This window comes from Moschus berezovskii, chromosome 10 (assembly GCF_049115385.1).
Source record: "Moschus berezovskii isolate FMDL1 chromosome 10, NW_MosBer_1.0, whole genome shotgun sequence".
NCBI lineage: Eukaryota > Metazoa > Chordata > Mammalia > Artiodactyla > Moschidae > Moschus > Moschus berezovskii.
Window position 1 is genome coordinate 9,783,885 of NC_142469.1, and position 13,267 is coordinate 9,797,151.

A 13,267-nucleotide genomic window follows, 5' to 3' on the forward strand; every position below is an offset into this window, starting at 1 on the left:
TATTATTTTATTTTTTATAATTTTGTTTTTACTTAACCCATCTTAATGACTTTACCAAGCATTAGATTGCATCAGAGGTGATTTTATTGGACTGCCTAGGCTAAATTATATAAATATTTAAACTTCCACATAAGTGTTTTGAATGCTGGCTTCTGGAATACTTACACTAGGGAAAATCTATTGCTGGTAAGAATGCAAATTAGTAGAGTCATTTAAGATAAATAAAGATTTATGATACAGCAAGAATATTCAAATATTTATCAAGGACAAATAAAAGCATGGGCTTCCCTTGTGGTTCAGCTGGTAAGGAAACCGTTTGCAATGCAGAAGACCTGGGTTCGATACCTGGGTTGGGAAGATCCCCTGGAGAAGAGAAAGATTACCCACTCCAGTATCCTGGCCTAGTGAATTCCATGGACTATATAGTCTATGGGGTCACAAAGAGTTGAACAGGACTGAGCGAATTTCAGTAGCAGTAGTTTTTTAATAAAAGCATAAGTCCTCAAAAGGTATACATATGAATGTTCATAGCACTGTTTTTCATAATAATTTTTAAAATATAGCAAAGAAAATGTGAATCATCTCATGAATTGATAAACACAGTGTAATACATACATACTCAGTACAAAAAAAAAAAAAATCTGTGGACAAATACAATAACACTGAAAAATCTCTGAAATTGGAAGATACCTCTAAAACAATCTGAATGAGTTAATATATTTCCAAAAGAAATGCTGAGTAGAAGTCACTGATTTGTCTGGGATCAAATGTTGGGCAAGGGAGACTCCGGTGCCGCCGCTGCCCCCCGCGAAGCCACCGCCGCCACAAGACGCCCGCCGTCGCCCCTGCCCCGCCGCCGCCGCCGCCTCGGGACCGGCTGTATGGTTAGGCCACAATCTTCAATGAGTAGACATATTCCTCAGTTCTGTGGTGTTCTCAGTCACACATTTATGGAGTTTCTGAAGGGCAGTGGAGATTACTGCCAGGCACAGCACGACCTGTATGCAGACAAGTGAACTGCAGAAATTCATTACTGCTCAACCAAGAAGCCCCCATAAGACTGGTTAACCTGGACACAGAAGTGTTGAATTGAAATACGCAGAGCATTTTTTTTACAAGAGTTCTGATCTGGATGGGGTAAACCTCAGTGCACTTCCTTTCTATTGCCTCAGTATTACTGGATCGAAGAATTGCTGCTTCTTGTTAAGAGGTTCATTAATTCATTACTCCCACCTTCATACTTAAAAGCACTGAGAATTTCAAGTGGAGTATATTGAAGTTGACTGTGTTTCTTGTGCATCATTTCTGTATTCAATTTTTTATTTTCTTTCATATCCCTATTGAGTGTTTTTTAACTAAATTAACATGGCTCGAATGAACCGCCCAGATCCTGTGGAAGTTACATACAGGAACATGAGATTTCTTATTACACACAACCCAACTAATGCAACGTTAAGCAAATTTATAGAGGAACTTAAGATGTATGGAGTTACCACAATCGTAAGAGTATGTGAAGCAACTTATGACACTACTCTTGTGGAGAAAGAAGGCATCCATGTTCTCGATTGGCCTTTTGATGATGGCGCACCACCATCTAACCAGATTGTTGATGATTGGTTAAGTCTTGTGAAAATTAAGTTTCGTGAAGACCCTGGTTGTTGTATTGCTGTTCATTGTGTTGCAGGCCTTGGCAGAGCTCCAGTGCTTGTTGCCCTAGCATTAATTGAAGGTGGAATGAAATATGAAGATGCAGTACAGTTCATAAGACAAAAGCGGCGAGGAGCTTTTAACAGCAAGCAACTTTTGTATTTGGAGAAGTATCGTCCTAAAATGCGGCTGCGCTTCAAAGACTCCAATGGGCATAGAAACAATTGTTGCATTCAATAAAGCCAGGGTGCATGATGCCATTGCTTGGAAGTGCAACTTGAGACGGGATGGAATTTGTCGTACATAGCAGATAGCCTAGTTGACTTGGTGAATAAGTCTGATGAAGCTTCCATAGGAGTGTTGAAAAGCAGTTTTACCAGGCCACAGGCCTGGCAGAATTGCAGTCTCTGTTCAGGTTCTGATCAACCTATTTGGATACTAGTAAAGAATTCTTGCTGTTCAGCATTTGATATGTGCTTATAATTTGTACCAATTGACCTTTCCTGAAATCATGCAGTATTGAGTCATGTCATTAAATCTGTTTCCATGCCAGAATCTTACCAATATGTAAGAAATTTAGAAAGACTAGGTGCCAAAATACCCAGCACAATACTTGTATATTTTTAGTATTATATAGAACAAATCCCAGGAACTATGAACACTCTGGACCTTATGTGGTTTATTCCTTGCATCATTTCAAGCATAGAAAATAGGGCCTATGAGGTTGTTTGCTCACAATGTGTTTACATCTCCCACATTCATACCAGTATACATCAGATTTGCTCTCTTTTTAATTAACCAAGTCTTACAGTGATTAATATCTTTCTATAAATCTCATTTTATGTTGTAGAAGGCCTCCATTTTGAAAATCTACATTTTACAGAAGAAGCACATGTCTTTAATGTCTCCAGACTAAAGCCTTACAGTTCATTTTAATGTTTGCACTTTGGGGTGCAACTTACAGGGAGGGCCTGAAAAAAGAATGGGAGGGGGCTATTAAGTATTTTTAGTAAAATGTTGCCTTTGTCTTGTGCAGAACATGTAGAATTTGTGCTTTAATTTAGTAAATATTTTTTTAAAAGGTAGAAATACTTTGTTACTGTAACTAAAACAATTCTTAATCAAAATTTCTGAAATTCTTGTAATTTTTTTTCATACTTAACCTGAAATTGTTTACCAACTTAGTTTTGTTTGAAGTGTGATTCCCAGCCTCTCTTGCAAAAAAAAGTGGGTTTCTGCTAATGAATTGAGCAGACATTTAATATTTTATATACCTTTTGAGCTGTGTAACTTAATATTTGGATACTTGACAATTTGTTTTATTATGTAATTGATAAAATGGTGATGTGTATTAACGTTAATTCAACCATATATTTATACTGTCCGGGAACAAGTGGTTATATTTCTGTGGGAGAAATAATTTGTCAGTGTTCACCAGCTTGTAAAAATCTAGTGCAAGAGCTTAAACATTAAATAAATGATAATACGCGTTTATCGTCCAAAAAAAAAAAAAAAATGTTGGGCAAGGGTGCCAGGTAGGAAAAAGTATTTTACCCATGAACACACTTGTTACCTGACTTTCTGCTCTCTTACTTCCTTTTTTATCTCTCCAATTTCTTCCTATTAAGTCCATTCCCTTCCCATCTGATCCTCACACTTCCTTTCTTCATTCTCCTTTATTTGCTTTTTGTCCCCTTTCCTTTTTTCTTTAATCACATCAGTTGATGGGACCCAGTTTTGAAGCAGTTTGCATGTATATATTCAAACTTTTGGCTCCTGAAGCCAAGTGTTCAGTTAAGTAAAACAAAGAGTGCATAAAATAATTAAATTGAAAATAACAAAATCCAGGTTTTTAACTGTCAGAGAATAGTATTACTATTAAGGAAATGAGAATGGCTAGATTAAACCCTGCAATGTTGAAATGAAATTGGGACAGGACTATAGATAGATAAACCTGTTTGTGCATGTGTGTATATGTCCTTGTGCACATACACATAGAGTAAAAAAACCTAAAGCTCAGACTTTGGTTTCTGAATAAAACTCTTCACAAGACTCCTGGGAGAAATAGGTAAAATGACTGTACCATCTGCATCTCTGTGACTACAGTCTCCTTCAGTTCAGTTCAGTTCAGTAGCTCAGTTGTGTTCGACTCTTTGTGACCCCATGAGAGAAAAATGGAAAAATGTGGATTTGTCCCGCACTCTTCAGACTGCAGAGATCACTTTTTCTCTGTTTATCTTTCCAGAAAGAGAACATTTTTACTGTAGTTTTAGTTGCTTCTGCAATTGCTATACCCACCAATACTGACTACCCAGATCTCAACAGAGATCTGCTCTTGGAGCACTGTTACAAGCAAAGTGCAAGAAACAGAGAGACAGAAAGCTGGACAGGAAGATGATACTTAAGTCTCAGACTTGCTGATCATTTCCCCAACTTTTGACGCACTTTTTCAACTTGCTTACTTTTGATTTCCTTTTCAGAATCCTGGGTAGGTATTTTTCCGTACACTGTCTAGGGTTTTAAGTTATAGTCAACACTAGAGATAGGCTACACTGGACTTTTCCTATTTTAGCCAAATATTTCCTAGTGATATTATAAAAAAAATTCATACTGCTTTTACATTTTAAGGAATTTAGTTTTTAAACACTTCTAATGTCACACAAGAGTATTGATCTCATGAAATTATACACTATAAAAATAAATCTAAACCCTGAGATTTACTGTTAAATTATATATTCTTCTTTTCTTTCCATCTCTTCATTTAAAAAAGCTTTAAATATATTAATGATCCAAATGAATTGGGCTTCCCTGGAGGCTCAACAGTAAAGAATTCACCTGCCAATGTGGGTGATGCGTGTTTGATCTTCCCTAGTCTGGAAAATCCCCTGTAGAACGAAATAGCAACACATTCCAGTGTTCTCATGTGGGAAATCCCATGGACAGAGGAGCCTGGCAAACTACACAGTCCATGGGGTTGCACGAGTTGGACATGACTTAATCACTAAACAAGAATAACAACATTATGAATACTGATGCTCTGGTTGATGCATTCCCTAATATAATACCCTAGTCAATTGCTGCAATCAAAATTTTTTCATAACAAGTTAGTAATATAAAGAATTATAAACATGGAGGTTTAATAGCCACATGATTTTTTTTTTTTTCTTTTTGCCTTAAATCCTAGATGGTCCAGTAAATTTAGGAAATATAATCTAAATGCTCTACTCAATAATTTAAAAAGTCGACTTCAATGTGCCTTTGCTTTCAGGTTACTTCATTTGACTGTCTAATTTAATGAGATATGATGCTTACCATAGCTTCTTTGTAATCACATGGCTGAGAAAGCATGAATAAATTATGATTGAAAGTACAAGTTGAAGCAATTCTTGTAAAATATACAGATATATTTTGGTTATCATTACCTCTGCTTTGTTTGTGTTAATGTAAACCTTAACTTAAAGAATAGAATTCCTTTTCTTAGATAGTTCCAAGTTCTAAGAGGTCTTTTCTTAGAATGCTGAAGAAATATTGCTTAAGATTTCCTTTAAAAAAGAAGAAGAAATCATATGAACAAAGGTACCATTTTATCTCTCTGGAAAATTCATCACTGAAATGATAAACTATGAAATGAATATGAACATTAGGGAATACCTTTGTATTTCTAAAATAATATTACATTAAAATATACTTATGAGTAAAATTATGTTACATTTTGTACTGAAATTACGAAAAAATGTCATTAAGCCCATTCACTTTTCTTATATAAAGAAAATATTTCAAAAATGTAACATAAAGGTTACATTTTGCTTCCTCTTTTATTAGAAGAATAAGATGAAACGTTATTTACATTAGTGCATATATCCTCTTATTTGGAAAATATTTAACTGTATACTTAAATACATATTTTTATTTAATATATTTGTTTTAAAATATGTATACATAATTTAATTTATATGTTTAAATAAAATATATTTACAAATATTTAAATCCAATTACGTCTTTTAATTTTTCACTATTTCTTCTATAACTTGCCCATTAGCAGGCATTTATTTGACTCAAGGAGATCTTATATCCACACAAACCCCTTATTCATTTTTTAAAGAATGCTATGTGGTACACTGGATTTTAAACTCATGAGATTCTAATTTTAGAAATAAGCTTTGTGTCCTCCAAACTTGAAGAGGAATTTAAACCAAATCCATGATTGAATTCATACTCACCTTCCTGCCACTTCAAAGTTCCCAAAGAAGAAAAACTATATTTCTTGACTAGACCAGATAGAACAGTCATTTTGACAATTCATGACCATATGCCTTTTACTCTGTTAGGAAATAAGTGTTTTTGAAAGTGGTTTTCAAACTGGGATATTGTACCCTCAGTATGTGCAGACCTGTAGATACTTCTCCAAGGTAGCCTTAAGGGGAAATTTCTGGATCTTTGGTTTCCAGAGTTACTCTTTGTAAAAACAGTTCTGTTGTATATTTGGAAATTAATCCTTGGTCAATTTTTTCATTTGCTATTATTTTCTCCCATTCTGAGGGCTGTTTTTTCACCTTGCTTATAGTTTCCTTTGCTGTGCAAAAGTTTTTAAGTTTAATCAGGTCCCACTTGTTTACTTTTGTTTTTATTTCCATTACTCTAGGAGGTGGTTCATAGAGGATCTTGCTTTCATTCATGTCATCGAGTGTTCTGCCTATGTTTTCCTCTAAGAGTTTTACAGTTTCTGGTCTTCCATTTAGGTCTTTAATCCATTTAGATTTTATTTTTGTGTACAGTGTTAGGAAGTGTTCTAATTTCATTCTTTTACATGTAGCTGTCCAGTTATCCCAGAACCATTTATTGAATAGATTTTCTTTGTCCCATTGTATATTCTTGCCTCCTTTGTCAAAAATAAGGCACCCATAGGGGAATGGGTTTATCTCTGGGCTTTCTATCTTGTTCCATTAGTCTACATTTCTGTTTTTGTGCCAGTAAGACACATGTATCCCCATTGTTCATTGCAGCACTATTTACAACAGATAGAACATGAAATGGAGAAGGCAATGGCAACCCACTCTAGTACTCTTGCCTGGAAAATTCCATGGATGGAGGAGCCTGGTAGGCTGTAGTCCATGGGGTTGCAAAGAGTCAGACATGACTGATTGACTTCACTTTCACTTTTCACTTTCATGGATTGCAGAAGGAAATGCAACCCACTCCAGTGTTCTAGCCTGGAGAATCCCAGGGACAGGGGAGCCTAGTGGGCTGCTGTCTATGGGGTCGCACAGAGTCGGACATGACTAAAGCCATTTAGCAGCAGCAGCAGCAACAGAACATGATAGCAATCTATATGTCCATCAACAGATGAATGGATAAAGAGTTAGTGGCACATATACACAATGAAATATTACTCAGCCATAAAAGGAACGCATTTGAGTCAGTTCTGATGAGGTGGATGAACCTAGAACCTATTCACCTTCAAAGAGTGAAGTGAGTCAGAAAGAGAAAGATGAATATCATATTCTAATGCACATATACAGAATCTAGAAAAATGGTACTGAATAATTTATTTACAGGGCAGCAATGGAGAAACAGACATAGAGAATAGACTTATGGACATGGGGATGAGGGAGGAATGGGTGAGATGTATGAAAAGTAACATGAAAACTTATATTACCATATGTAAAATAGATGGCCAAAGGGAATTTGCTCTATGGCTCAGGAAACTCAAACAGGGACTCTGTATCAACCTAGAGGGGTACAACGGGGAGGGAGAGGGGAGGGAGGTTCAAAAGGGAGGGGGCATATATATATCCCTATGGCTGATTCATGTTGAGGTTTGACAGAAAATAAGAGAATTCTGTAAAGCAATCATCCTTCAATTAAAAAAAAAATTAAAAACAAAACAAAACAGGTCTACCTTATGACATTACTCAGATACAGAAGGATTTCTTTAATAACAGCATTTCACAACTGCATTTTCCTACTTGGTAAAGGAAAAATGTAACTCACACCAAACCTGTCTTTAGTATATGGAATTATCTCTGGGGATTAAAATCTCCAATACAGACAATGAGGTGACCATTTGAAATATTGTTACATATATGGGTAAAGTGAGTTGTGGATCTTTTTAATCAAAACAGTTTCTAAAGTTTTGCTTTTACCAAATTGTTGAGAGCTCATTCTAATATTCTTTATTCTAATTAATAACTCACTGACTTCACAACTAAAAATGCATGAAAAAAAGGCTTAAGTAATATGTGATATTTCTTTGTAATCGGTATTTTTAATGTACATGCAAAATCCAATATAATTAAAAATTGCTGCTGTTGTATAATGCAAATGTTTTAATGATTCAGAAAGAAACAGATATTTTCAAACATAAAAGAATTCAGAAAAAAAATCCAGTGACCCAGGTTTTTAATGTAATCACTTATATCAGTCAAGCTTTTTTCAAAAAACTGTCATTATTTCTCTTTAGTTAAAAATATGCTTGAAACTTCCAATTATTTAATAATAATGCAATTTTCAAATTTCAAGGATTAGCTTGATTTTGCTGATTTAGAAAAATTTGATCATATTTAGAAATAATTTTTATTATTTTTCTTCATCTTTAGTAAATGAGTATTGAATTGTATCAGATTAATTAACTACACTTATTGATAAGATCATGTTTCTTTCTATTTTTTCATAAAATTAACTAAAGTAATAATTTTCCTAATGATGAACATTCCTTGCATTTCAGGTCTGTGACTTACTTGGCCTTTGGACATGATTCCTCTGATATATTGCCAAATTCCATGTGTTGTACTTTATAGTTTCTAATCTACATCAATTATTAATTTGTTCTCAGACTATCTTTAATATTTTCAGTACTTCATAGTATGCAAGTATCATCATTTTCCCCTTTTATTCATCTAAAATATTTTAAGTAATATTCAAAATTTTCTTCATGGGAGCTTAAGTTAAAGCCACTCATAAAAGTTTCCATTAAGAGAAAAGACACATATTAATCAAATTAACAAAGATCAAACATAAAGAACAAATATTAAAAGCAGCAAGGGAAAAACAACAAATAACACACAAGGGGATTCCCATAAGGATAACAGCTGATCTTTCAATAGAAACTCTTCAGGCCAGAAGGGAATGGCAGGGAATACTTAAAGTGCTGAAAGAAAATAACGTACAGCCCAGATTACTGTACCCAGCAAGGATCTCATTCAAATATGAAGGAGAAATCAAAAGCTTTACAGACAAGCAAAAGTTGAGAGAATTCAGCATCATCAAACCAGCTCTACAACAAATGCTAAAGGAACTTCTCTAGACAGGAAACAGAAAGGGTGTATAAACTCGAACCCAAAACAATAAAGTAAATGGCAATGGGATCATACATATCAATAATTACCTTAAATGTAAATGGGTTGAATTCCCCAACCAAAAGAAAAAGGCTGGCTGATTGGATACAAAAACAAGACCCCTACATATGTTGTCTACAAGAGACCCACCTTGAAACGAGGGACACATACAGACTGAAAGTGAAGGGCTGGAAAAAGTTATTCCATGCAAATAGAGACCAAAAGAAAGCAGGAGTAGCAATACTCATATCAGATAAAATAGACTTTAAGACAAAAGCTGTGAAAAGAGACAAAGAAGGACACTACATAATGATCAAAGGATCAATCCAAGAAGAAGATATAAAAATTATAAATATATATGCACCCAGCATAGGAGCACCACAATATGTAAGACAAATGCTAACAAGTATGAAAGGGAAAATTAACAGCACCACAATAATAGTGGGAGACTTTAATACCCCACTCACACCTATAGATAGATCAACTAAACAGAAAATTTAAAAGGAAACACAAACGTTAAATGATGCAATAAACCAGTTAGACTAAATAGATATCTATAGGACAGTTCACCCCCAAAACAATGAATTTCACCTTTTTTCAAGCACAAATGAAACGTTCTCCAGGATAGACCAAATCCTGGGCCATAAATATAGCCTTTGTAAATTAAAAAAAAAAAAAATTGAAGTCATTCCAGGCATCTTTTCTGACAACAATGCAGTACGACTAGATCTCAACTACAGGAGAAAAAATATTAAAAATTCCAACATATGGATCCTGAGCAACATGCTGTTGAATAACCAACAAATCATCAATTCAGTTCAGTTCAGTCAATCAGCCATGTCCGACTCTTTGAGACCCCATGAACTGCAGCACGCCAGACCTTCCTGTCCATCACCAACTCCCGGAGTTCACTTAAACTCATGTTCATTGAGTCGGTGATGCCTTCCAGCCATCTCATTCTCTGTTGTCCCTTTCTCCTCCTTCCCCCAATCCCTCCCAGCATCAGTTTTTTCCAGTGAGTCAACTCTTCACATGAGGTGGCCAAAGTATTGGAGTTTCAGCTTCAGCATCATAAAAGAAATCAAAATATGCAAAGAAACGAACGAAAATGAAAATACAACCACCCAAAACCTTGGGACACTGTAAAAGCTGTACTAAGGGGAAGGTTCATAGCAATACAGGCATACCTTAAAAAACAAGAAAAAAGTCAACTACATAATCTAACTCTACACCAAAAGCAACTAGAAAAGGAAGAAATGAAGAACTCCAGGGTTAGTAGAAGGAAAGAAATATTAAAAATTAGGGCAAAAATAAATGCAAAAGAAACAAAGGAAACTATAGCAAAAGATAACAAAGCCAAAAGCTGGTCTTTGAGAGGGTAAATAAAATTGACAAACCACTAGCCAGACTCATCAAGAAACAAAGGGAGAAAAACCAAATCAATAAAATTAGAAATGAAAATGGAGAGATCACAACAGACAACACAGAAATGCAAAGGATCATAAGAGAATACTATCAGCAATTATATGCCAATAAAATTAACAACTTGGAAGAAATGGAAGAATTCTTAGAAAAGTACAACTTTCCAAAACTGAACCAGGAAGAAATAGAAAATTTTAATAGACCCATCACGAGCACAGAAATTGAAACTGTAATCAGAAATCTTCCAGTAAACAAAAGCCCAGGTCCAGATGGCTTCAAAGCTGAATTCTACCAAAAATTCAGAGAAGAGCTAACACCTATCCTACTCAAACTCTTCCAGAAAATTGCAGAGGAAAGTGAACTTCCACACTCATTCTATGAGACCACCATCACCCTAATACCAAAACCTGACAAAAATGCCACAAAAAAAGAGGACTACAGGCCAATATCACTGATAAACATAGATGCAAATATTCTTAACAAAATTCTAGCAATCAGAATCCAATAACACATTAAAGGATCATACATCTTGAGCAAGCAAGGATTCTTCAATATCCGCAAATCAATCAATGTAATACACCACATTAACAAAATGAAAAATAAAAACCATATGATTATCTCAATATATGCAAAGAAGGCCTTTGACAAAATTCAACATCCATTTATAATAAAAATCCTTCAGAAGACGGGAATAGAAGGAACATTCCTCAACATAATAAAAGCTATTTATGACAAACCCACAGCAAACATTACCCTCAATGGTGAAAAACTGAAAGCGTTTCCCCTAAAGTCAAGAACAAAACAAGGGTGCCACTCTCACCACTACTACTCAACACAGTTTTGGAAGTTTTGGCTACAGCAATCAGAGCAGAAAAAGACATTAAGGAATCCAAATTGGAAAAGAAGAAGTAAAACTCTTACTGTTTGCAGATGACATGACCCACTACACAGAAATACCTAAAGACTCTACCAGAAAATTACTAGAGCTAATCAATGAATATAGTAAAGTTGCAGGATATAAAATCAACACACAGAAATCTCTTGCTTTCCTATACACTAATAATGAGAAAATAGAAAGAAAAATTAAGGAAACAATTCCATTCACCATTGCAATGAACAGAATAAAATACTTAGGAATATATCTACCTAAAGAAAAAAAAAAGACCTATATATAGAAAACTATAAAACACTGGTGAAAGAAATCAGAGAGGACACAAATAGATGGAGAAATATACCCTGTTCATGGATTGGAAGAATAATTATTGTGAAAATTAGTATATGACTCAAAGTAATTTATAGATTCAATGCAATCCCTATCAAGCTACCAACAGTATTTTTCACAGAGCTAGAACAAATAGTTTCACAATTTGTATGGAAATACAAAAAACCTCGAATAGTCAAAGCAATCTTGAGAAAGAAGAATGGAACTTGGGGAATCAACCTGCCGGACTTCAGGCTCTACTACAAAGCCACAGTCATCAAGACAGTATGGTACTGGCATAAAGACAGAAATATAGATCAATGGAACAAAATAGAAAGCCCAGAGATAAATCCACACACCTATGGACAACTTATCTTTGACAAAGGAGGCAAGAATATTCAATGGAGAAAAGACAATCTCTTTAACAAGTTGTGCTGGGAAAAGTGGTCAACAACTTGTAAAAGAATGTAACTAGAACAATCCTTAACACCATACACACACACACACACAAAAAAAAAAAAAAAAAACTCAAAATGGATTGAAGATCTGAATGTAAGACCAGAAACTATGAAACTCCTAGAGGAGAACATAGGCAAAACACTATCTGACATAAATCACAGCAGGATCCTCCATGACCCACCTCCCAGAATATTGGAAATAAAAGCAAAAATAAACAAATGGGACCTAATTAAAATTAAAAGCTTCTGCACAGTGAAGGAAACCATAAGCAAGGTGAAAAGATAGCCTTCAGAATGGGAGAAAATAATAGCAAATGAAGTAATGGACAAGAAATTAATCTCCAAAATATACAAGCAGCTCCTTCAGCTCAATTCCAGAAAAATAAACGACCAAATCAAAAAATGGCCCAAAGAACTAAACAGATATTTCTCCAAAGAAGACATACAGATGGCTAACAAACACATGAAAAGATGCTCAACATCACTTATAATCAGAGAAATGCAAATCAAAACCACAATGAGATACCATTTCACACCAGTCAGAATGGCTGCTCTCCAAAAGTCTACATGCAATAAATGCTGGAGAGGGTGTGGAGAAAAGGGAACACTCTTAAACTGTTGGTGAGAATGCAAATAGTACAACCACTATGGAGAACAGTGTGGAGATTCCTTAAAAAACTGGAAATAGAACTGCCATACGACCCAGCAATCGCACTCCTGGGCACACACACCGAGGAAACCAAAATTGAAAGAGACACATGTACTCCAATGTTCATCGCAGCACTGTTTATAATAGCGATGACATGGAAGCAACCTAGATGTCCATCTGCAGACAAATGGATAAGAAAGTTGTGGTACATATACACAATGTAGTATTACTCAACAATTAAAAAGAATACATTTGAATCAGTTCTAATGAGGTGGATGAAACTGGAGCCTATTATACAGAGTGAAGTAAGCCTGAAAGAAAAACAATACAGTATACAAACACAAATATATGAAATTTAGAAAGAAAGTAACAATAGTGCTCTGATTCATGGGGTCGCAAAGAGACAGACACGACTGAGTGAACTGAACTGAACTGAATCTTCGAATGTATAGACATAAAGTTGTTTCTATTATTTATATTCTTAATGCTTCTATGAATAATTCCCATTTGGAATATTGTTTATTTGCAAGATTTTTCTTGTTGATTATTGTTACTT

The 13,267-nt window shown here is 34.9% G+C and overlaps 1 protein-coding gene across 1 annotated transcript; it reads left to right on the forward strand.

Moving 5' to 3' along the window:
- Positions 1 to 1,225: 1,225 nt before the first annotated feature.
- On the forward strand, positions 1,226 to 2,366 carry LOC129560875 (protein tyrosine phosphatase type IVA 1). Its single transcript, XM_055433127.2, has one exon. The coding sequence runs from the start codon at positions 1,366 to 1,368 to the stop codon at positions 1,885 to 1,887; it is 522 nt and encodes a 173-aa protein (XP_055289102.1). The 5' UTR covers positions 1,226 to 1,365; the 3' UTR covers positions 1,888 to 2,366.
- Positions 2,367 to 13,267: the final 10,901 nt, after the last annotated feature.

Excerpts from the sequence above, each read along its gene's own strand:
- LOC129560875 (XM_055433127.2), top strand. The coding sequence starts at position 1,366 with ATGGCTCGAATGAACCGCCCAGATCCTGTGGAAGTTACATACAGGAAC.